Here is a 26,171-nt window from a genome sequence, read left to right as displayed (position 1 = left end):
AGTTTCTAATCTATCAAAACATAAGTTAAGGAAGTAGTGAAGTTAGGTTTAATTAAAACCACAATTATTTGTACAGCTGTCCCTGGGTTCATGGCTTGTAAAAGAATTTAGCTTCAAACCCTGCTGCCTAAGTCCTTTGGGAGTTTCACACAAAACCCTTTACGTGCCACCTGGGCAGTGCCTGCCCCAGTTTCACCAGTCACGTCAGGAGCAGGCCTGGAGGGCTTCGCCCTGATGCCACTTCCATGGTCAGGCTCTCCAAGCACCTGTTGCATGGGGCAAGGCGGAGAACGGCAGAACTTTGAGACACAGTCATTTTCTTTTGTTTGGGGGGCCTAGCAGCCTTTAAGGATACTTCAAGAAATTCTTGCAAATTCTCCTAGGGCTGTGAGAAAGGGAGAGAGAAGAATCAGGCACAGTCTTCCTTTGTGAGCTTTTCTCTGGTTCTTTACACTTTCACTCCCAGGAGGGTCTTTTATGTTCCTCCCACCCCCAGCCCCAGAGCGTTAATGGACATTGGCAAGCATCTTTCAAAGGGGATGGGGGTGGGGTAATGCTGCAGATATGTATGCACATAGCGGCATGTTTTCTCAGCAGGACCCCAGAGAGGAGGATGAATTAGAGCTCAGCATCTGGCTGATTTTCAAGTGCCCGTGCAGCAGCGCTTCCAGCAGCCTGGATCTGAACAAGGCGATTTGGACTTTAAGCAAATGCACTGGCCAGCGCGGATCACTGACCGCGGGCCAGGGGCGGGGCCAGCGCCACAAGTCGAGAGGCCTGGAAGCCTGGGAGCCGCGGGTTAGGAAATGTGACCCCGGCGACCTCAAACACCCACCTCCTCCCTCGATCGCTGCCCCACCTGCCCGCGGAGCGCACAGAGCCAGCCAAGGAGACAATGGCCAGCCCCGCGCCCTTAGTGGCCTCCATCAGCCACCAAATGTTGGCTTTGCAGACCCTGCAGCTCCTGCAGCAGGAGTGGGGCTGGGGGGACGGACCGGGCGCCCGTGGAAATTCGCGCGACCCGGACCACGTGTCTGCCACTCCAGCGCATCGCTCAGGCCTGCGGCGGGCCCGGGCGGGGCTGGGGCGGGAGGAGGGCAGCGGAGGCCGGGGGTTGAGGAATGGGGAGCTCTGGGGGCAGGCGAGCTCCCCGGAGGTAGAAGTAGTGCCAGGCGCCGAGGGGGGTGCGGAGCTGCTGCCCTGCCCCCAGGGCCGCGGCCATGCACCCTGGCCCGGATGGCAATGCGCAGTGCACTGGCCCGTGTGGTGGACTCGACCTCAGAGCTGGTCAGTGTGGAGCAGACGTTGCTGAGTCCCCTGCTGCAGGAGCGATCCTTCCCCATCCACCTGAAGGTGAGTCTGGCCTCCAGCACACCCCTCGAGAGCCGGATTCCCCTGCTGGGAGCCGGATTCCCCTGCTGGCCGGGGCTGCAGGGCCCAGATGGAGACTGGGTGGGGTCACAGGATCCCAAGCTGAGCTGCTCACTGCGCCTGGGAGAGTGAAGTGGGTGGGGATAGGAGGAGGACTCCGCACTTACGGCAGGGAACTCAGAGTGGGGAGTGAGGGGTGGGTGCGGAGGTGCCCACCTGGGGCCGCCTGAGTATGGAGCAGAGAAGCGGGAGAGGCCTTGCCAAAGGCCTCTGGAACTCCTTCCTCTCTTATGTAGTAAATCAGCTTCCTGCTCCAGCTGAAGGCCCTTTCCACAGGCATGGAGGACAGCTCCCCTACTCCCCCTTCCAACTTAACCCTTCTTCCAGGGCTGTAAATACACGTATTAAGTCACCACTGCCTCCTGTATGACAAAATCACCTACATTAATTTAAAGTCCTTTGAAACTTATGAATCACAGATAAGAGTGGGGTGGATCCCCAGTGTTGAAGCGTGAATTCTATATTTTTTTTTATCATATACTATATTTTTTTTAAAGTTTATTTTTATTGATTTCAGAGGAATGGAGAGGAAGAGAGAGATAGAAACATCAATGATGAGAGGGAATCGTTGGTTGGCTGCCTCCTGCACGTTGGACCAAGCCTGCAACCCAGACATGTGCCCTTGACCAGAATCAAACCTGGGACCCTTCCATCCACAGGCCAACACTCTATCCACTGAGCCAAACTGGCCAGGGGCAAAGCGTGAATTCTAATGCTAACCTCCTACTAAGTCACGCACCTCATGTTTATAGAGTGCATTTTCTTCTTAAGATACCCAACTGTCAGGAAACAGAGCAGCTGCCTCCCAGGCTGAGAAGGATCCTGGAAATCTGGGGGTCTGGGTTACAGTGTTGGTCTTGACATTAATTAACCTAACTGGTGGTTTAAGGTCACAATCTCTTGGAGGCCTTGTGGCTTTCCAGTTTTGACTTGGAGTATTGCATCATTCATTTCCCTTGGGAGTCTAGCAGAAGGAACTGGGAAGGGGTGATGAAGAAAGCTTAGAGCACTTCTCAAGAATTGCTATTCATGCTTTACAAGCCAAGGTTTGGAAAAAAATTGCTACATATTAGATTGCATACTCACTATAAAAGACTGATTTAAAAACCAAACATAATAAAGCATATCATACATCCAAATAAGCATTATTACTCTACCTTAGGGTTTCTCAGCCTCTGCTTTATTGACATTTTGTGCTGGACAATTGTTATGGGGGTTTGTCCTGTGTCTCTATCCAGTAGATGCCAGCAGCATACCTCCCTGGCACCCTACCCCCCCACCTTGAGTTGATAAAACCAAATATTGCCAAATGTGCGTGCATGAGAGGGAAAGCTGGAATGCCTCCAGATGCAAAGCACTGCTCCATTCACCTTAGAAAATTAAAAAATGAAGCTGCATTTCACCAATGCTCTTGAGTTAAGATGCACCTTTTTATGTACTTCCAAGAAATAAAAAAAAATCCTGCCAATTATATTATGACAGACCTTTGATTGTAAGATAGTCTCATTTCAGAGATTTTTTTGAAATGGGAAAAAATGTACATCCTAGAATTGATGAAATAGGAAGCATTGTGTGATACTAGGAGCATATACAAGACATATAGGCTGGCAAAAGGAGAGACTGAGTGATCAGTTTTACCTAAGGTGATCCTGGCAGGTTTCTTGTAGGAGGTAACCTTTTAAAAAAGTGAATGTTTGCTCTCCAGGCATTAAAGGGAAAACACATTTTAAGGGAGCTGTATGATCTAAGATCCAGAAGCAATGCAAGGGCCTGAGTTTGGGGGAATTAAAATTAGTTCACTATGGCAGAAGGCAAAAAATAGCATGAAGGCAGAGAAACCATCTCCATAATAACAATGGGTACTTTGTAGTACTTTACTCTTTTTTTCTATTGTTTAAAGTATTACATACGTCTCCCTTTCCCAATATTGACCCCCCCCCTGCTACTCCCACCCCCCAAGGTAAGCCCCCACCTCCCCAGTGTCTGTGTCCATTGGTTATGCGAATATGCATGCATACAAGTCCTTTGGTTGATTTCTAACCACCCCTCCTCCCCTGCCTTCTTTCTGAGGGTAGACTGTCTGTTCAGTGCTACCTTGTCTCTTTTTGTTCATCAGTTTATATTGATCATTATATCACACAAATGAGTGAGATCATGTGATATTTATCTTTCTCTGGCTGGCTTATTTCGCTTAACATAATGCTCTCCAGTTCCATCCATGCTGTTGCAAATGGTAAAAGTTCCTTCTTTTTTACAGCAGTGTAGTATTCCATTGTGTAGATGTACCACAGTTTTCTAATCCACTCATCTGCTGATGGGCACATAAGGCTGCTTCCAAATCTTAGCTATTGTAAATTGTGCTGCTATGAACATAGGGGTGCATATATCCTTTCTGATTGGTGTTTGTGGTTTCTTGGGATATAGTCCTGGAAGTGGGATTACTGGGTCAAATGGAAGTTTCATTTTTAACTTTTTTTTAAATTAAATCTTTATTGTTCAGATTATTACATTGGTTCCTCTTTTTTCCCCCACCATAACTCCCCTCCACCCAGTTCCCACCCCACCCTCCGCCCTCACTCCCCACCCACTGTCCTCATCCATAGGTGCACGATTATTGTCCAAACTCTTCCTGCACCCCCACACCCCTTTCCCCCCCAAGAATAGTCAGTCCATTCCCTTTCTAGGTCCCTGATTCTATTATAATCACCAGTTCATACTGTTCATCAGATTATTTATTCACTTGATTTTTAGATTCACTTGTTGATAGATGTGTATTTGTTGTTCATAATTTTTATCTTTACCTTTTTCTTCTTCCTCTTCTTAAAGGATACCTTTCAGCATTTCATATAATACTGGTTTGGTGGTGATGAACTCCTTTAGCTTTTTCTTATCTGTGAAGCTCTTTATCTGACCTTCACTTCTGAATGATAGCTTTGCTGGATAAAGTAATCTTGGTTGTAGGTTCTTGGCATTCATCACTTTGAATATTTCTTGCCACTCCCTTCTGGCCTGCAAAGTTTCTGACAGTCATATGGGTACTCCCTTCTAGGTAACTGACTTGCTTTCTCTTGCTGCTTTTAGGATACTCTCTTTGTCTTTTGCTCTTGGCATTTTAATTATGATGTGTCTTGGTGTGGTCCTCTTTGGATTCCTTTTGTTTGGAGTTCTCTGCACTTCCTGGACTTGTAAGTCTATTTCTTTCACCAGGTAGGGGAAGTTCTCTGTCATTATTTCTTCAAATAGGTTTTCAATATCTTGCTGTCTCTCTTCTTTTGGCACCCCTATAATTCGGATGTTGGTACGCTTGAAGCTGTCCCAGAGGCTCCTTACACTATCTTCGTATTTTTGGATTCTTTTTTCATTTTGGTTTTCCGGTTGGGTGTTTTTTGCTTCTTCGTATTTCAAGTCTTTGACTTGATTCTTGCGATCCTCTGGTCTGCTGTTGGGAGTCTGTATAATATTCTTTATTTCAGTCAGTGTATGCTTAATTTCTAGTTGGTCCTTTATCACAACATCGAGGGTCTCACTAGATTTCTTGAGGGTCTCATTAAATTTATTGGCAGTTTCTAGAAAATTCTTGAAAAACCTAAAAAGTGTGGTTTTGAACTCTATATCCAGTAGTTTGCTTTCCTCCATTTCTGCCATTTGTGTCCTGTTTCTTTGTCTTGGCATTTTTTATGCTTCGCTGTGTCGATAGAGTGGCTTTCTGTGCTAAGTGTCCCAATTACCTGAGGTTGACACTCTTAGTGCACCCCCTTGTGGGTTTTGTGCACAGTCTTGTTGTAGTTAAGCCTTGATTGTTGTAGGTAAAACTGGGAGGATTTGACCTCCAGGCCAATTGGCTGTGAGAATCAGCTGTGTCTACGGTGGGAGAATTTCTGTGCTGAAGACACCCTTATGGGGCAAGACTTGCTTCAGTGGGGCTTTGGTGTTCACTGAGTCTGCCCCCTGAGTGTGTCCCTAATGGATCTGAGGAGTTGTAATTGGATGGTCCCACTCTGACCACTGGGTACACTGGCTCTTGGATCTAAGTAGGTGCTAATCTAGCCTCTGTCTGAGGCTACCCAGCAGAAGCCAGCTGTAAAGCCATGCAAGTTGCCCTGGAGCCTTGGGGCAGCTGCAGTTTGTTAAGTTATTTTCAGATTACAAAGGGCCGGGCCTTTCATATGCAAAAGCCTCCATGCACGGCTTGGGCGGGGCGGGGTCCCAGGGGATCAACAGGGCGGGCCGAGCGAGCAGTATGGCTGCTCTCAGTCCTGCCTTCAGAGTCCTGGCAATCGCTGAGAGTGCCTCCAAGATAAAGCTGCCCTCGAGTTCCGACCGATGCCAGACAGTCCAGTTTCTCCTGTATGAGTCTGGGTCCCCAGAGACTCGCTCGGAACTGGAGCTCAGAGCCTGAGACTCCCTCCCGATTGAAAAAAACAATCGTGTCCTCAGCCGCCAGCCCTCTCCGCATGCACCTCCGCACCTTTGTATTTACTTCAGCACCACACCTCCTCTGAGTCTCGGTATGCTTTTCTCTTTCCTTCTAGTTGTAGAAATTCCACTCAACCAGCCTTCCTGTGGTTCTGGTTGATGTCTGTTATGTCTTTTAGTTGTATTTTTGAAGTGGTTGTGCGAGGCAGCAATCTCCGGTGTTTACCTATGCCGCCATCTTGGTTTCTCCCCATTTTTAACTTTTTGAGGAAACTCCATACTGTTTTACAGAGTGGCTGCACCAGTCTGCATTCCCACCAGCAGTGCACTAGAGTTCATTTTTCTCCACATCCTTGCCAGTACTTTTCCTTTGTTGATTTGTTGATGATAGCCATTCTGACAGGTGTGAGCTGGTACCTCATTGTTGTTTTGATTTGCATCTCTCGGATGATTAGTGACTTTGAGCATGTTTTCATATGTCTCATGGCCTTCTGTAGGACCTCTTTGAAAAAGTGTCTATTTAGGTCCTTTGCCCATTTTTTTATTGGGTTGTTTATCTTCCTTTTGTTAAGTTGTATGAGTTCCCTGTAAATGTTGGAGATTAAACCCTTATCAGAGATAACATTGGCAAATATGTTCTCCCATGCAGTGTGCTTTCTTGTTGTTTTGTGGATGGTTTCTTTTGCTGTGCAGAGCTTTTTATTTTGATGTAGTCTCATTTGTTTATTTTCTCCTTAGTTTCCATTGCCCTAGGAGCTTTATCGGTAAAGATATTACTACGACATATGTCTGATATTTTGCTACCTATGGCGTCTTCTAAGATTTTTATGGTTTCCCATCTTACATTTAAGTCCTTTAACCATTTTGAGTTTGTTTTTGTATATGGAATAAGTTGTTGATCTAGTTTCATTTTTTTGCATGTATCTGACCAATTTTCCCAGCACCATTTATTGAAGAGACTGTCTTGACTCCATTGTATCCTCTTGCCTCCTTTGTCAAATATTAATTGAGCATAAAGGCTTGGGTCTATTTCTGGGTTCTCTGTTCTGTTCCACTGGTCTATATGTCTGTTCTTGTGCCAGTACCGGGCAGTTTTGAGAACTGTGGCTTTGTAATATAGCTTGATATCTGGTATTGTGATCCATCCAACTTTGGTCCTCTTTCTCAGGATTGCTGTGGCTATTAGGGATCTTTTTTTCTTCCAGATGAATTTTTGGAGAGTTTGTTCTAGTCTGTGAAATATGCCGTTGGTATTTTAATGGGGATTGCATTGGATGTATAAATTGCTTTGGGTAGTATGGACATTTTAATGATGTTGATTCTACCAATCCATGAACATGGTATGTTCTTCCATTTGTTTATGTGTTCCTCTATCTCTTGTCTCAATGTCCTATAGTTTTCTGAGTACAGATCTTTTACCTCCTTAGTTAAGTTGATTCCTAGGTATCTTAATGTTTTTGGTGCAATGGTAAATGGGATTGTTTTTTTAGTTTCTTTTCTGTGAGCTCATTGTTGGTGTATAAAAAAACCATAGATTTCTGGGTGTTGATTTTGTATCCTGCTACATTGCCGAATTCATTTATTAAGTCTACTAGTTTTTTGATGGAGTCTTTCGGGTTTTCTATGTACAGGATTATGTCATCTGCAAATAATGACAGTTTTACCTCTTCTTTTCCAATTTGGATGCCTTTTATTTATTCTTCTTGTCTGATCGCTATGGCTAGCACTTTCAATACTATATTGAACAGGAGTAGTGAAAGTGGGCATCCCTGTCTTGTTCCTGTTCTTAGGGGAAATGGATTTAGTTTTTTCCCATTGAGTATGATGTTGGCTGTAGGTTTGCCATATCAGGCTTTTATTATGTTGAGGTATGATCCCTCTATTCCCACTTTGCTGAGAGTTTCTATCAAGAAAGGGTGTTGGATTTTGTCAAATGCCTTTTCTGCATCAATTGATATGATTATGTGATTTTTATCTCTCGATTTGTTTATGTGATGAATCACATTTATTGATTTGTGGATATTGTACCATCCTTGCATCCCCAGAATAAATCCCACTTGGTCATGGTGTATGATCTTTCTAATGTAATGCTGAATCTGATTTGCTAGGATTTTGTTGAGGATTTTAGCCTCTATGTTCTTTATGGATATTGGCCTGTAATTCTCTTTCTTGGTGGTGTCTTTATCTGGTTTTGGAATTAGGGTAATGTTGGCTTCATAGAAAGAGCTTGGAAGTGTTCCTTCCTCTTGAATTTTTTGGAACAGTCCGAGGAGGACAGGTTTTAGTTCTTCTTTGAATGCTTGGTAGAACTCCCTGTAAAGCTGTCCAGACCAAAGCTTTTGTTTGCTGGAAGATTTTTGATTACTGCTTCAATTTCTTTGGTAGTTTTTGGCCTATTCAGGTTTTTTTATTCTTCCTGATTGAGTTTTGGAAACTTGTATTTTTCTAGGAATATGTCTATTTCGTCTAGGTTGTCCAGTTTGTTGGAATAGAGTTGTTCATAGTATTTTTTTTTCATAATCCTTTGTATTTCTATGGGATTTGTTGTTACTTCACCTCTTTCATTTCTGATTTTGTTTAGTGGGTCCTCTCTCTTTTCTTCTTGGTGAGCCTGACTAGAGGTTCATCAATCTTTTTTATCCTTCCAAAGAACCAGCTCTTGGTTTCATTGATCTTTTGTATTGATTTTTTGGTCTCTATGTCATTTATTTCTGCTCTGATATTTATTTTCTCCTTCCTTCTGCTCACTCTGGGCTTTTCTTGTTGCTCTCTTTTTAATTCTTTGAATTGTAGAGTTAGATAATTTATTACAATTTTTTCTTGTTTTTTTGAGGTAGGCCTGTAGAGCTATGAACTTCCCTCTCAAGACTGCTTTCACCATGTTCCATAGATTTTGGATTGTTGTGCTTTCATTGTCATTTGTTACCAGGATGTTTTTTATTTCTTCTTTGATCTCTTTGGTAACCCAATAGTTGCTTAATAGCATGTTATTTAGCCTCTGTTTGATTTTTTTCATTGTTTTTATTGTAGTTCATTTCTTATTTTATGCCATTGTGATCTGAGAAGATGCTTGATATGATTTCTATCTTCTTGAATTTGAAGAGACTTTGCCTGTGTCCCAATATGTGGTCTATCTTTGAAAATGTCCCATGTGTACTCGAGAAGAATGTATATTCTGTATCTTTGGTGTGAAATATTCTGAAAATGTCAATTTATTCCATCTGATCTAGTGATTAATTTAGGATTGATGTTTCTTTGCTGATTTTTGTTCAGAGGATTTACCCAGTGGTGTCAATGGGATATTGAAGTCCCCTACTATGACTGTATTGCTGTCTATCTCTCCCTTGATATCTTCCAGAAGTTTTTTATGTATTTGGGTTCTCCTGTATTGGCTGCATATATGTTTACCAGAGTTATATACTCTTGTAGAATTGCCCCCTTTAGTCTTATGAAGTGGCCTTCCTTATCTCTTGTTATGGCCTTCACTTTGAGTTCTAACTTGTCAGATATAAGAGCTGCTACCCCAGCCTTTTTTTCATTTCTATTCTCCAGAAAATTTTTTTCCCATCCCTTCACTATCATTCTGTGTGTGAGTCCTTTGTTCTGAGGTGGGTCTCTTGTAGACAGCAGATATATGTTTTCTTATCCATTCAGCTACCCTATGTCTTTTAATGGGAGCATTTAGTCCATTTCCATTTAAGGTTATTATTGATAAGTACTTGTTTGTCACCATTTTTATATTCTGTGCCTGTATTCCTTCTTCCCTTCCTATTTCTTCTTTTTACAGCAATCCTTTTAGCATTTCTTGCATTGCTGGCTTGGTGGTAATAAACTCCCTTAGCCCTATTTTGTCTGTGAAGCTCCTGATTTCACCTTCAATTGTGAATGATAGCTTTGCTGGGTATAGTATTCTTGTATTTAGTCCCTTGCTTTACATCATTTTGAATATTTCATTCCATTCCTTTCTGGCATGATGTGTTTCTGTTGAGAAATCAGTTGATAGTCTAATGGGAGATACCTTATAGGTAACTTTCTGTTTCTCCCTGGTAGCCTTTAAGATTCTTACTCTGTCATCGGTGTTTGCCTATTTACTTATGATGTATCTTGGCATTGGTCTTTTTGGGTTTATCTTATTTGGGACTCTATGAACTTCTTGGACTTGTGTGAGTTTTTTCTTCCCAATATCGGGGAAGTTTTCTGTCATAATTTCTTCAAACAGGTTTTCTATTCCTTGCTCTGTTTCCTATCCTTCTAGTACCCCTATTATGCGGATGTTGTTTTGTTTTGTGTTGTCTCATAGCTCCCTTAGGCTCTTCTGTTTTTCAAGTTTTTTTTTTTCCCAACTGCTGCTCTGCTTGGGTGTTTTTTCCTACCTTGTGTTCTAGCTTATTGTTTCGGGTCCTCAGCTTTTCTAGTCTACTGTTGATGCTTTCTATTGTGTTCTTTATTGAAGCTATGTCATTCTTCATTTCTTCTTGGTTCTTCTTCATTTCCTCTTGATTCTTACACATGTTGTTGATTTTGTCTTCCATCCTTATGACAATTGCTCTGAATTCTTTCTCTGACAAATTGCTTGCCTCCATTTTGTTTACTTCTTTTTCTGGTGATTTCCTCCTTTTCTTTCATATGGGGGCTGTTTCTTTGTCTCCCCATTTTCGCTCCTCTCAGGGTGTCTGGTTATGTGGCTCAGTATCTACCACATTGACCAAAAGGCACAAAATACAACTCAACAAGACACCACACAGAGGGAACAAAACACAAATGTATTCACAACACTGATAACCAAAATAAAGGTGACCACCAGAGAAAAGAGAATTAGGGGAGAGAAAAGAGTGCAAAAATGATATTGAGAAAAGAAAAAAAGGTAAAAGAGAAAAGCAAAGAAGAAAAAATAAGCGGAAAATATACATATATGGGGAGAAAACTCCACAAAACCAACAATTAAACCAAAAAATGGAAACAACAAACACCCCAAGAAAAGAGGAGAGGCAGAGCTTATTTCCAGAAGGTAAGGTAAAGGAATTGAATGAATGGGGGAATGGCCACAATTCAGTATAGAGGAGGTAGAAAGAGAATGAGTGTATAAGAAGAAAAGGAAAAAACAAAATACTCAATTAAAAAAATAATAAATAATAATTAAAAATATATTAAAAAGCATATATATATATAAACATATATATATAAAATAATTAAAAAGTTTCCCCTTTCTTTAATCTATCTATCTATTTATCTATTTTTGGAAAAGGAGAATAAAGTAGAGAACAGATAGGCCTGAGTTTGGTGAGTGAAACTAATTAAACTATTAGTAGAAGAAGAGAACAAGCGAGGAGAGGATAAACAAAGCATAAAATAAAAAAACCACAAAAAAACAAACTAATAAACAATCAAATAAACAACAACAACAAGAAAAAAATGGCTAGCGAAGAAAGAGAAAAGAGAAGGGTGCATGTACATGGAGCAGGGGACAGGAAATTAGATATATGAGTAAGCCAACAGAGACTACTATAATACTAACACATCAATACAGCAGATAAAGATCAATTTTTACAAAGGAGTAAAAAGAAAGGAGAGAGAAAAACTAAAGCAGGGACAGGAGAAGAGAAACAGGAAGAAAAAAGAGAGAAATGAGGAAGAAAGGATTGGCATAAAGGGATAAATGAGATAGAGTGAAATAATGATAAAAAAAATAGAATGCAGAACACTAATCCAAAAAATAGTGAAAGCTTAAAATAATAATAATAATAATAATACTAAAAATAAGTAAAGAGAAAAAAATTTAGTTTCTTAAGTAAAAGATAAAAAATTAAAAAGTGAAGTAGTGAAGTTTATTTGCTTCAGCTGAGGTTTAATGTCCCATGGGGGCTGGTTTAAGACCCCTCTTTACTGTTCTGTCTGCCACGTCTCAGTTTCCTCTTAGGTAATCAGCACCGTGTTTAGTTCCCAGCGACTGACTGCTCCTCTGTGTCAGACTCCACAGCCTTGGTTTCAGGCAGCTAGGATCAATCTGCCCACTTTGTTTTCCTGCCTGCTTTCAGTTGTATTTACACAAGAGTCTATTTCTGACATGGCCTCTAGGTGGCGGTGTTTCTGTATTACTTTCTGGGACCAAATGGCCCCCCCACCCCTGCCATGAGGGCTCCCTGAGGGTATTCAGAAATCTTGTTTCCCTGCTGAGCTCAAGGCTGGGTGTGGCTGCGCTGCTAGGAGGGGGTCTGGTCTTCAGGAGAAAAATGTTGATTCATGTTGGTTCAGGGTTGGAGGGATCGGACTGTCCCAGAGCTGGCCTCCTGATCACCTCTCCCTATTTTGCTCCCCAGCTTCCACAAAGCCACCTTCCCCTGCACCGCAGCTTTGGTGAGTGTTTGTAATTGAAAGATCCTATGCACTGGGTTTAGTGAGTAAAAGCAAGGAAAATATAAAGACAGAAAATATAAAGACATGCCGCTGCGTGTCTCTACCCCTCCCCCCTCCCCCTGCCCGCCCCCCCTTCCCCACTGCACAGATGATGCAGAACTTCAGGCTGCCTTTCTGAGTGCAGCCTCCCATGGCTGTGTGCTTAGATCTAGAGTCCCTAGCTGCCAGCAGCCCTGTGGACCCCTTCCACAGTCAAGCACTACACTGTCCCAAGGGACACGGACTTGGTGCAGGACAGTCTCCCTCTGAGACTCTAGTCCCGGTTGCATGCGTCTCTCCCTCCAGCCCAGAACCCCAATCCCACCTTTCTCCAGGCGACCTCTGACCTTTCCGTCCACAGTTGTCTCACCAGCTGTGTTTAATTCACCAATTCCGGGTGGATGTTATTCGATTCAGCTGTTTCTTCTGCCTGCTCCGTGAGAAGGTGCAGGACCCATCTGCCTATTTGGCCACCATTTTGTCTCCCCCTGGACAAACTTTTTAGGAGCCCGTGGCCAGGGAGGCTGGAGTCTCCGTGTTCCTGGGTTCGCAGCCGAGGCAGCTGGTCCCTGGCCGGTGTGGCTGTAGGGTCCCCGGTGGTGTCCGAGGTCTCCCCGGATGGAGGTGAGGCTGGGCTCTCAGTCTTAGCTGCTCTCCCCTTCAAGATGGTGTCTTTGCTCTTTTCTTAAAGAAACCAATAATTTATATTCTTTTTGAACATTTAGAGTTTATCAAACATATGCAAAGAAAAAACATGAAATGAGTTTCTTTGTGGTGGATAAAAAGTGCTTAATAGTTCTGAGTCTTGTTAAATTTGGTGGAGAAGGTGGAGTTGACCAGTTTGACAAATTTTTTTATAGCAGGAAACTGAGGCTCAGAGAAATATTAAGACTTTGCTGAAGATCCTGCTTCTGAGAAGTGATGGCCCATGATTCAAACATGTTTTTATTGATTTTAGAGAGAGAGGAAGGGAGAAGGATAGAGATATAGAAACATCAATCAGAGAGAGACATCAATCAGCTGCCTCCTGCATGCCCCCTACAAGGGATCGAACCCACAACCTGGGCATGTGCCCTGACTGGGGATAGAACTGGGGATCTCTTGGTTATGGATTGACACTCAACCACTGAGTGAGTGTCAAACATGTTTGAGGCCAAAACATGGTTTTTTGTGACTCTACCAAATCACAGTGCTAGCTTAAAGGGGTATTAAAGACATCACATTAAAATAGTGAGAGTGTTTAGTCGACAGAACACAGTCATGCATGCCCTGCACTGCACACCACTTGGGATGTAACAGTCACATTATAGACTCTTAGGTCCGGCTGACAACAAAACGCCACAGACTATGTGGCTTAAACCTCCAACATTTATTTTCTCACTGTTCTGGAGGCTGGGAAGTCCAAGATCAAGCAAGGTGGTAGTAAATTTGGTTTCTGGTGAAGGCTCTCTTCCTGGCTTGTAGATGGCCACTTTCTCACTGTGTCCTCACATGGCCTTTCCTCTGTGCATGTGGAAAGAGAGAGATCTCAAGTGTCTCTTCTTCTTCTTCTTCTTCTTCTTCTTCTTCTTCTTCTTCTTCTTCTTCTTTCTCTCTCTCTCTCTCTCTCTCTCTCTCTCTCTTTGGTTAATCCGCACTGAGGATTTTTTTTCATTGATTTTTAGACAGAGTATAAGAGAGGGGAAATCACAGAGAAACATTGATGTGAGAGAGACACATCGATTGGTTGCTTCCTGCTCATGCCCTGACCTGAGCTGGGAGTTGAGCCTGCAATGGAGGCACATGCCCTTGACCAGAATCAAGCCCGAGACCCTTCAGTCCATGGACAGATGCTCCAACTACTGAACCAAACCGGCTAGGACTCTTCCTCTTCTTAAAAAGACACCAATCCTATTGGATCTGGGGCCCACTCTCTGACATAATTTAGCCTTAATTACCTCTCTAAAGGCCCTATCTCAAAATACAGTCACAAGGGGGTTAGGTTTTCAATATATGCATTTTTTTTTTTTTGGGTAGGGCAAGGCAGGAGGAGGTGGGGAGACAAAATTCAATCCATAGCACTGGGTGATTTGTGTGCCTCCTTCCATGATGGCGGCTTTACATAGTGACAAAAAGTACCAGGCAAATGTAGGAAAACATTGTCAAACTAGTAATACTAGCAAGAATGCTTTAGGCACCTGCAACCTAAAGGGAGCATAGAAATGTGTGGGACACCAGAAGGAAGGCTAGGATTTAAAAACTCCACAAAATGACCACTCACATAGAGACTATTAAACAGCCAATTATGAGGCCACTGATTGAGTTTTGTCTGTCTTCCTTTGAGAGTTAAAAATATTTATAGTTGCCAAGAGTTCTTTCTGTTCTGAAGCAAGTTTCATGGAAACTATGGCTGATGCCAACTTTCAGAGGAAAAAGAACTTTCCTGACATTGCAGATTTAACTTGCCTGTGAGTTCTCCGTTTCATTTAGCTAATTTTGGTACCAATCATTCCGTCACGTTTAGTAGCCTTCGCTGTTTTTTCATTCTACAAAGCAAAGCCAGTGGTTAGGAAACCATTGGCTTTGGTTGCACAGTCATCGCTGTAATGCTCTTTAATTAGTGGAGCCAGTTTCTGCAAATTTGAAAATTGTTTCTTCAAAAATTATCCACATACTTTTGAAGAAAAAAATGCTTATGATCATATGATTAATAGCCAAAGCCAGGAGGTTGCTATTGACTTGAGACAAAATTGTGCTTATGTTTTAGAAAAAGGCCCAGTGACTGCTATAGAAGTAGCTTAATTATAGTTTGTAATTCCTTATTATGTGAATAATATAAGAATCAGGACATATAAACTTTCTGAAATTAAAATTTTGCAACAGATATTGCAGAAAGGCCCTAAAACAAAATTACTTATGTTTAACATCTTGGTGGAAATGCTGCCATGCTCTGTTTTACAGTTTGGGGGTTGCCTTGTGAGCATACCTGAATCAAGTGCTTGTATCCATCACAAAGTGCTTTTCACAGACTTTCCTAATGAAAATGATGACGTACCTAAAGCACATACATAAGGAACCTTAGTTACTTGTGGGGCATTGACACTGGGTACAGCACAAGTAAAAATCTTTAATTTCCTGTGGATGAGAGACTTTTATGGTGAATGGCAGATACTTTGGTTCTTCATTGGGTGTTTTATTAGTGTGTAGTTACATATCTATTTGAGATTGATCTGGGTTTCAGGTAACTGGTGACTGATCTGGGCCCTGTGAATTTGTAGCTCAAAGCCAGATGTTGATGAACCGAGTGAAGTTGGGGCAATCTGAAGCATACTGATCCTGATAGTATGGTTTTCATGACATCTCTCTACATAGAGGAACGTTCTCATTTTAGGTACACATCCAGTTGGAGGGTTGTAAGGGGCTTGGGGAGAGGATTTGTGTTCCTTTGTAGTGCCTAGCACTGGGTGGCTTTAGTGGAGAATGTTCTGCTGGCCATACTGACGCTCCTTACAGCCAGGCCCCAGGACAGAAAGCAGGGGAAAAGCTCTTTCTTTCTTTACTACTCTCTGTAGAGGACATTAGGAATTCAGGGAGAATGAGAGGGGAAAAAGTGAGAAGAAATAGATTTGTGGAAGCCATTGTAAGACAATATAGCTCAAGATGTGACTGTTTTGAAAAGAACCAACTTATTTTAAAGCCAGTGGTTAAGGGAATATGAACTGATTTATGGTTCATGTAGATCTAGAAGTAATTTTGAAGGTGACATAATAGGAAAACAACAGTAACTGTCCTGGTGGATTGTTGAAAAGCTGTCTGCATTTTGGAACCTATAAAGTCATATTGTGTTTTGAATTTATTATCCATTGGTATTGGTTTCAGGAAATAAGCTTTGAAACTGACTTCTGCAGCCAGATTCTTTTTGCCTTCAAGCCTTCAGTTTTATTTTCAGTAAGAAGCTAAAAAAAAAAAAAAGCTTAACTTTTCTTCCCTGTTTGGACTTTGCAGGTGCATGGAAAGTTGCTCAAGGGTCCCATATGTGTGCATTCTAAATAAACACAATGCATAATGCGGAAAAGTTTTTCTAAGAGACCTCCCTTACACTGGATAGGAGAGAACAGAGCAGAAGAAGGGGGAGCTCCAGCTTTACATGGGGTGCAGAAGGTTTCATGCCTTGAATATCTTCCAGATGGCCAACCGCTCTCAATTATGTTGCAGGAAAGAAGGATGGGCCAGCAGGCTAATACTCAATTTAGATGTGTCCAAGGCCAATTTGAGTGTTGTAACACTCATAACACTGCGTTAACCTTAAAAAACAGTGTGACTATGGCCAAAAAGAAACATGCAACAATTCACTTGTAAACATTTGTGTTTCATCGCCAAAGTTAGTTTGGTGCCTCCTCTACTTGCTCCCATGGTGTCCCTGTTCATCCCACTGTGGCATCCACAACTCCATCGTTCCTGTTTGCCCGTCTGTCTCCTGTCCTGGACGGTGAGTTCTGCTGTCTGAGTCCTCAGGGCAGCTGGCCCGGGTTCTGATTTGAGGCAGGTTTTTGCAGAACATTTAAATTTGAAATGGAGATTAATGCCAGCTCTGTCACTCACTTGCTGTGTGATTTAGGTACATCGTTTAATCTCGCCAAGCCGCATTTCTTTGAGTGAGACAAGGTGCAGAGGTGCCTCACTTGGAGCTTGGCGTCTCCTACAGTAGGTGCTCAGGCTCATGGGGCCAGACTAGTGTTCTTAAAATGCTGGTTTGCCATGTTGCTCTCATGCTTGGAAATCTCCAGGGAATTTACTGGGGCACTTGCAGCTTTTCACACTAGCTTATATCCTGATTCTCTGTTTTTTTCAGACTGATCTCCTCCCAGTCCTAGCCCCTACTTGACTTTAGGCCTTTGCTTATGTTATTCATTCTAATTGCAGGGGCCATCTCTTTTCCTTATAAATCAAATACTGCCTTTCTCAACACCACCTAACTTATAGTGTCTGTACAATCCTCCCAACCTAACATTTCTCTGATGCCTCATCCAAACCTTCATGCTCTTCTGCATGCCCTTGGCAGCACTCTGATGGCCTCAACTGCATTAAAAATTTTTTTTATTGTGGTAAAAAATGCATAACATAAAATTTACCATTTTAAGCGTACAGTTCACTAGTGTCAAGTACATTAACATTGTTGTGCAAGCAATGTCCATAATGTTTCCATCTTGCAAATCTGAAACTCTATACCTATTAAACAGTAACTCCCCATTTTCCTCTCCCCCCAGCCCTGGCAACTCCCATTCTACTTTCTGTTTCTATGTGTTTGACTACTCTAGATACCACATGCAAGTGGAATCATATGGTATTTGTCTTTTTTCAGTGTGATTTGTTTCATTTAGCATTATGTCCTCAAGGTTAATTCATGTTGTAGCATAAGTCAGAATTGCATTCCTTTTTAAGGTTGAATAGTATTCCATTGTATGTATATACCACATTTTGTTTATCCATTCATGGATACTTGAACTGCTTCCACCTCTTGGCTATTGAGAATAGTGCTGCTATGAACATGGGTTTGCAAATAGCTCTTAGAGATCTTGCTTTTAGTTCCTTTGGATATATACCCAGAAATGGAATTGTTGGACCATATGTTAATTTCATTTTTACTTTTATTGAGGAATCTCCATTCTCTCTATAATGGTTGCTTGATATTACCTTCCCACCAGCAGTGCACAAGGGTTCCACTTTTTTCACATTCTTACCAAAATTTAGTTTCAGTTTCTTTTTATGGTAGCCAGCCTAATGGATGTGAGGTGAGCTCCACCACTCTTTCTGAGCCTAAATTTAATTGTGACAGCTCTACTGAACAATTTAAATAGTTTCATATCACCAACTAGATTCCAAGTTTCTGTGGAACATATTTTTCTTTTCTCCCCTTCCTTCCCCTCCTTTCCTTCTTACTGACCTTCCATCTAGCAGAGTGCTTCACTTATAACCTTAGACTGATGAGTGCTTTATAAATACAATGAGTTTGCAAATCCATGGGCTAATTTGATATTCACATCTCTCCATGTGGCAGTTATTACTGTTTCCATTTTACAGATGAGAAAACTGAATATCCCATAGATAAAATGTCTTGTCCACAGATGGCCCATCAAAGGCACAGAACAGGGCTCTGATAGCAAGTCCAGTGCTTGTGCGGGAATAAGCTCTGCTTCCTCAGGGTCTTTGTAGCTGCCTGAGGCTGCATGTCCTACCTAACACCTATAACGTCCCTTTGGCCATGTAGGGTAATATGCTCCCGGGTTCTGAGGACCAGGACATGGGCATATTTGGGAAGCCACATGGCATATTTCAGCTAAACATTGGAAGAAATGTTCTAAAAACTAGAGCCATGGGTTGCCTCCTAAGCACGTGAGTTTCTCTAGTGTAACCAAGATCATTTTGGACAACCACACATCAGGTATGCTATAGAGAGGATTCACACATTCGAAGGAGCTCTGTATGAACCTAGTGCATTGCTTAGATTATGAGTCTAGAAATGTCTGTTTCTATATAGGATTGGGTTTTTGTGTTTTTTACTATAGCCCTCATCACATTTCATTGGACGTTGGTATATATGCTCTATGTGTCTCATTCTCCTTACTAGTTTACAAACTCTTTAGAGAACAAGTACCATATCATACTGCCTTTACTTTTATTTATTTATTTATTTTTCAATTACAGTTGGCATTTAATATTATTTTATATTAGTTTTAGGTATACAGCATAGTGGTTAGACATTTATATATGTTATGAAATGATCCCTCTACACAGTTATTACAGTATTATCAACTATATTCTCTGTGCTGTACTTTATATCCCTATGACTATTTTGTAACTACCAATTTGTATTTCTTAATCCATTGACCTTTTGTACTCATTCCCTCACTTCCCCCTCCCATCTGGCAACCATCAATTTATTCTCTGTATCTATGTGTTTATTTCTGTTTTGTTTGTTAGTTCACTCATTTTATTCTTTAGATTCCACATGTAAGTGAAATCATATGGTATTTTTTTCTCTGACTTATTTCACTTGGCATAATACCCTCTAGGTCCATTGATGCTGTTACAAATGATAAGATTTCATTCTTTTTTATGGCTGAGTAATATTCCATTGTATATATGTACCACATCTTCTATTTCCAATTGTCTATTGATGGACACTTAGGTTGCTTCCACATCTTGGCTATTATAAATAATGCCACAATGAACACAGGGACCCATATATCTTTTCAAGTTAGTGTTTTCACCTCATACCTGTCAAAATGGCTATCATCAGTAAATCAACAAACAACAAGTATTGGTGAGGGTGTGGAGGAAAGGGAACACTCATGTATTGTTGATGTAATTGCCAATAGGTGTAGCCACTGTGGAAAACAGTCCAGAGGTTCCTCAATAAATTAAAAATAGAACTACCTTATGACCCAGCAATTTTACTTCTGGGGTATTTATCCAAAGAAATACATATCTTACTGCCTTTTATTCAGTGTAGTCAATCAGATAGTGGAGACTTGATATAAAATTAGCTGATTCATTAACTGAATCAAACAAGCAGAGGCCATTATCCCAGTATGTGAGTTGAGTTACCACCTCACTTTACAATGTAATTGCTGGCCATCAGTTTGGACCACTGTAGCAATCAATACATTTCATATCCAGACTCTGAAATTACGTAAGGCTTTAGAAGTTCCAAAAGCGCTTTTAGTTTGCTCAGCTGCGTGTTCTAATTCTGGCAATGCACCCACATCCCAGTGTAGGGTATTACATCATTTCTGAAAGCACCTGGAACTTGCTAAATAAAAGAACTTGCTGGGAGGATGTGCTCTACCATTGAATAGAAAGCACATAAGTGAAATCATCACCAATATTGATCATGTGAATTGCTACTGAAAGCCCATGGGCCACTGAATATGCTGTTGCCTCAACACTGTGACTTGTGGCCCCACCTTATACAGCAGAATCATTAGAGGTTTGGGTGGAGGCCATTGTGACTGGATCCATAGTTGGCCTTCAGACCTTCCAGAAAGGAAGAGAAGCAACCACTTGCTTTATTTTTCCCTTCCCTGGCTTAAGAGTCCATGGAAAGCTATTCCTATTAATTTGTTTTCTTTGACTGTTAATATATTTGAGAAAGGATTAAAAGGAAATACTGTATTAAAATAGTAAAATAAAGAGACTTTGCAAAGTTTGCCAGAGATCTGAAGTTTACCTAGGGCCTCAGGGATCAGTACAGCCAAGCAATAGAATTTTATGTTAAGTATAATTTCTCCAAACGTTGCCTTCTTTGATTCTTTATAGTAAGTGTGACATTGACTACAGATATTAGGCCCACAAATATATTGTAAGGGCATTTTCATCTTCTCTGAGTGACGAATGCCTTTGCAGACTGGCTAATAGGCACGTGTCCGCACACATCTCAGTGGTTCCTTCTATTTTGAATTTCCCTTTACAAGTTGTCTTTGATCCTCCCACTTTGTACTTAGAGTTGGATCACTTCTGTAAAGCAAGTGGACCATTTTGCTTGATGTGGATCTATGGCAAGTAGTCCAGAGTCATTTTCCCCAGACTTTCCCATTCCCAAGCAATGTGCTCCAGCAGTATAGATTGGCCTATAAACTATGGGGCAGATCATCTAAGTAGCCCCTTGATACCTTCTGAGGAAAAGTGAGTAACACACACCGGCAGGGAAGCAAGAATGCTTTAAAGAGAAGAAACCGAAGCGTGTGGTAGCCTGTGAAGCCTTGAGTAAAGGGCCTGTACATGTTTAGTTTTCTATCCTACGCCTAGCTCACACTGGGGTCCTACTGCCACTGTTTGCTGAATTGAAGAAATGGATGTTTGTTTTGCTTCTTGGAAGATGTTCTCTATTAAACATTTTGCCAGAAACCCAGGTTCTTCTCACCTAAGTGACAGTGTTTGTTTGTTTTTCTATTTTTTGTTATTGTTTTTTAGGGGGAGGGAAAGCTTTATTTTTTTTAAAATCTTTACCCAAGGATATGGTTTTGATTTTAGACAGAGGAAGAGAGACAGAGGAGAGAGAAAGAAAGAAAGAAACATTGATGTGAGAGAGAAATATCTATCAGTTGCCTCCTGCGTGTGCCTCACTCAGGAATTGAACCTGCAACTTTTTTGGTGTGCAGGATGATGCTCCAACCGAGCTACCTGATCAGAGCATCATGACAAAGTCTTTATTAGGGAGAAGAATAGCTTTGTTTTTCTATTAAGAATTAGGAAGAAAACTCTAGTTCTTCATCAAACATTGGTTCAATTTTAGTTCTACCTTTTATTTTATTTTATTTTGAATTATTTATTTTCTTTTCCTGAATTACTGAGTTGAATTCTTAGCTCATGGTTTTTCAGGGATTATTCTTTAGTTATATAAGCATTTAAGTCTAGCATTTCTCACTGTAGCCATATCCCATAAATTTGTGTTATAGTATTTTCATAATTGTTCAGTATAAAGTATTTTAAAATTTTAAATTTTTTTCACTGAACCATGAATTATTTACAAGTAGCTTGTTAAGTAATACATGTTTGGGGAAGGTTATCTATGTTATTGATTTCTCATTTATTGCATTGTGATTTGTATAACACAGACTTTTTATATTCATTGAGATTTGCGTTGTGACATATTATAATATAGTCAGCATTCATAGATATTTTATATATTTTTGAGAATAATGTATCTTTGTTTATCTCCATTGGACCAAGGTTGTGATTAGTGTTTCTATCTTTTCTCTCCAAGCTGATTGTTATGTTGTTTGATCTGTCAGGTTCTGAGAAAGCTGAACTAAAATGTCTCTATGTTTGTGGATTGAATGTAAATTGAGGTTATCATAGTAAGCACACACAAGTACAAAATTGTTATATCTCCTTAGGGGAATAATTTATTCTATTAATTGAGGTTTATTTTATACTTAATAATGATTTTTCTGGCTTTATTTTGTCTTCTCTGCTTGGTATATATGTTAGTATTCATTTACTTTCAATATTTAGGTACTTTTAGTTTAAAAAAATTTTTAAAAGCATATAGATTTTTAAAATACAGTCTGGTTACCACTATATATTTCAAAGGTGTCTTATTTGGTGCTTTCTATTCACCTTGCTTTATGTTTGTGTATTTTTTCATTTTTACCTTTATAGATAGGATCAATAAAGTTTTAATGTACCTTCCCTCTGCTAATTCTGAAGTTGTATATATTATTTCTCTACTTTAATAATAATGCTTACATTTCTCATGTACATAATTTAAAAATCTGCCACCTTTCTCTTGAATAAATGCAATGCCTTAAAATATCTCTTCATCCTACATATTACTACCATTCAGCATTTTTGAATCATCTTGCTTTTGTAAACTCCAAGTTAGTTGTTATGATTTTTGTTTTGAACAATCAATTCTTTAGATTTATAACATATTTTTAAGTTTCTTCATTCACTGTTGCTTCTTGTATCTCATTCTTTCCTTTTGCATTGAATTTCCTCTTTCTGAATTATATCTTGAGGAAGATCTGACAGTGAGAGTCTATTTGTGGTAACTCCTTTGTCCTTCTAAATGAAGATATATTTATTTTGCCCTAATAGTTTACTTAGATTTAAAAAAATTCTAGGTTGAAAGTTATTTGGCAATATTATTCTATTTTTTCTATGTTCAATTGTAGCTTAGAAGTTCATTGTCTGTCTTGTCATCCCTTAAAACCTGTTTGTCTATTTTCTCTGGTTACTTTTAAGAGTAGTTTTGCCTTATTGAGTTTAGATTTGTGTATCATTTAACTTACTCTGTACAAGGCTTGTTTTATTTCCTGAATCTAAGGATTCATGTTTTGGATCAGAATTGGATAATATTATTCATGATTCTCTTGTCTCTCTGGGTATGCATTTGTTGTACTTCGGCATTCTGTCATCCATGTTGCTTAACCTCTCATTCATATTTCCCATGTCTTTAACTTTTCTTATTTTTTTTTGAGTTGTGGAGTTTTGTTATTTTTCTTTTTTAAAATTTATCTTTATTGAAAGTATTACAGATGTCCCCCTTTTTTTTTCCATTGACCCCTTCCACCCTGTACCCACCCCTTCTGGTTCTTCACCACACTATTGTCTGTGTCCATGGGCTATATATATATGCATACAAATTCCCTGGTTAATCTTTCCCTATTCCTCCACCCCATCTTCCCTCTGTTTATTTTTTATTCTGGGCAATTTTCTCACATTTATCATCCTGTTTACTATTTTTCACTTCAGATGTATTTATTCAAGTGTTTAAACTGTCCATTGAGTATTTAATTTGTCATGATAGTTGTCATTTCTAGAAGTTGTATTTGGTTCTTTTTCAAGCCTGATTTTTCTTTCTTTTTTTAAAAAAACTATATTTTATTGATTTTTTTTACAGAGAGGATGGGAGAGGGATAGAGAGTAAGAAACATGGATGAGAGAGAAACATCCATCAGCTGCCTCCTGCACACCCCCTTCTGGGGATGTGCCCACAACCAAGGTACATGCCCTCGACTGGAATCGAACCTGAAACCCTTCAGTCCGCAGGCCACCGCTCTATCCACTGAGCCAAACCGGTTAGGGCCTGATTTTTCTTAAAAAGTTTTTTATTCCTTCTTTTATATCTTTAATCATTTTAAGCATATTTTATAGTTTATATTTGAAACTTTTGTAATTTAATATCGCCCTGCATTGTATCTGCTATATCATGGTGAATTGTATTTTAAGTTTCATATACAGAGCATGTCTTTGACAGAGCTTTATGGGAATACCACAGTGGGGCGTGGGTTGTGGACACGTTCTGTGGAATAGGTTTTTGTTTGCTTTTCCTTGTGTCCATGGATATTTCAGCCCAGTTCCAATTTTGAAGTTAATTTCTTAGCATGAATGTTCCCAGAACATGTATATGATGTAGAGGGCAACTCCAAACTTAAACTTCTGTGTACTACAGGCCCATAGTTACACATTCTTGGGAAAACTTTACCCTCATCCTAAACTCAGTTTAAGAGAGAGACTGATTTTCTTTTTCTGATGGGTATTGGCGGGCAGTTAAAATAATCTACTTTTATTTCTGGCCCTGGGGGATTTCCATTACTTTCCTGCAAGTGCAAAAAGGATGTTTGTTCTATTTTATTTAGCATTCATTTAGTAGCAAGAGGTTTTGAAGAAAATAAACATGCCATGTTGCCAGACCCAGAAGTCTGTGGGAAATCACTTCCATTGATTTTAAAATAAACCATGTAATGTGGAGTAATTTCAGTGTACCATTTACATGCAATGTATTTTAGAATATGAAACATTTTGGGATTAAAAATCTATTCACTTACTTCCTTGTTTTAAGCCACCTAGGAACTATTTTTTCTAAATTTGCACTGGAAATTTCTTGAGACCCTGTTCAATCCTAAATCCTTTATTGGAAACTTGAAGAAAGTGAGTACAGAATAACAGGAACAGAGGCTATTTGTGTATTTGTCAAAGCTCTGTTAGGAACAAGTAACAGAAATTCAACTTCAAATGGCTTAAGTAAAAAGGGATAATTGTTGACTCAGATAAACAAAAAATCCTGGAGTTTATTTATATACGACTAAGTTGACATGTTCAGAAAATGTAATTAGAATCAGTCTTTTTAAATTTCTTGGGTCTAGTTTTCTCTGTGTTGGCATCATTGTAATTTGGATTCTCTCCTGTGGTAGCAAGATATTTTCCAACAGCTTCAGTTAAAAAGTGTTTCTCTTTCCCAGTCTCGCAAATATTCTGGGACTGTGGCTTATTGGCCTGTGTTGAGTCACCTGTCCATCCCTAACGAATCCAAGTGGCTGAGAAGTGATATGCTCTGATTAGCCTGGTCCCTGGAGTTGTGGCGTGGAGTCAGCTTTGGTCAAACCACACAGGCTGAGAATGGAGGAGAGCAGTTCTCTGGGAGAAAAGTCAGAGTGCTGTCATCAGAAGAGATGGGGATGGAAGCTGGGTACACAAAGTATAAAACAAATGTCCTCAACAATCTGTCTAATTGCTTGTTGGTTTTTGCTGTTCCTTTCAGGACAGTGTTGAGTTCAGAAACATCTGCAGTCATCTGGCTCTACAGATCGAAGGACAGCAGTTTGACAGAGATTTGAATGCTGCTCACCAGTGTTTGAAGACGATAGTTAAGAAGTTGATTCAGTCACTTGCTAACCTTCCTTCTGATGCTCATGTGGTAGCCTGTGCTTCGTTGAGACAGATCTTACAGAATCTCCCAGACATATGAGTGCTCAGGACACTGGAATCAAAACCACAGCTAAGCACTGCTAAGAAAACTAGGGACCTTACCTTCCTAATTGAATCAGCAAACAATGGCTGTTTTGATTCTCACTAAAGAGACACTTGATACAATATATAGCAATCTGACCAGTGGCATCTGTGCCCTTATAGCATGTTGGTGAAGAATTTTTGAAACAGTACTTCACATTTTTAAATATGTTGTCATATTTGATGACTTTCTTTGATGGAAACATATTCTACTTTGTGGAACTAATTGGATTCTATATGTATATAAATATTTATTAATCCATATTAAGTATTCACTTTAATTGAATGATACATGAATCTATATTTATATTCATGTAGACCTATGAGGTTTAATATGGTGGTTATTCATATGATTAAAGATACATGTTTCTTCAATTATCTTGAATAAATGGGGTGTTGGTAATTGATAATTGTACTTACTGAGCACTTTATTTTTTGTTATGAGACTGATTTCGAGCTATTGTAGGACCACATATGTTGGTAATTATGAGTCCCAGTCCTGGCATTAATAACTTACTGTTGGGCAGGAGGAGAGCTGCTTCTAAACCTTGTGCTTTCATATACTGCTTTGTAAATTTTGAATGATAATGAGCTATGAAGTACCAGGATTATATGGTATGTGAATACAAATACTACAGTATTATTAAAGTCATATG

At 40.1% G+C, this 26,171-nt stretch overlaps 1 protein-coding gene across 1 annotated transcript; it reads left to right on the top strand.

The window, feature by feature from the left end:
* Nucleotides 1-895: 895 nt before the first annotated feature.
* On the top strand, nt 896-25,474 carry DLEU7 (deleted in lymphocytic leukemia, 7). The gene is given in 3 exon segments (XM_014450338.2): nt 896-1,214; nt 1,217-1,353; nt 25,268-25,474. Coding segments are annotated over 3 exon segments (663 nt in total).
* The last annotated feature ends 697 nt before the right edge of the window (nt 25,475-26,171 follow it).

Source organism: Myotis lucifugus, unplaced genomic scaffold (assembly GCF_000147115.1).
Source record: "Myotis lucifugus unplaced genomic scaffold, Myoluc2.0 scaffold_7, whole genome shotgun sequence".
Classification (NCBI taxonomy): Eukaryota; Metazoa; Chordata; class Mammalia; order Chiroptera; family Vespertilionidae; genus Myotis; species Myotis lucifugus.
This window is presented reverse-complemented; position numbering and strand designations above follow the sequence as displayed.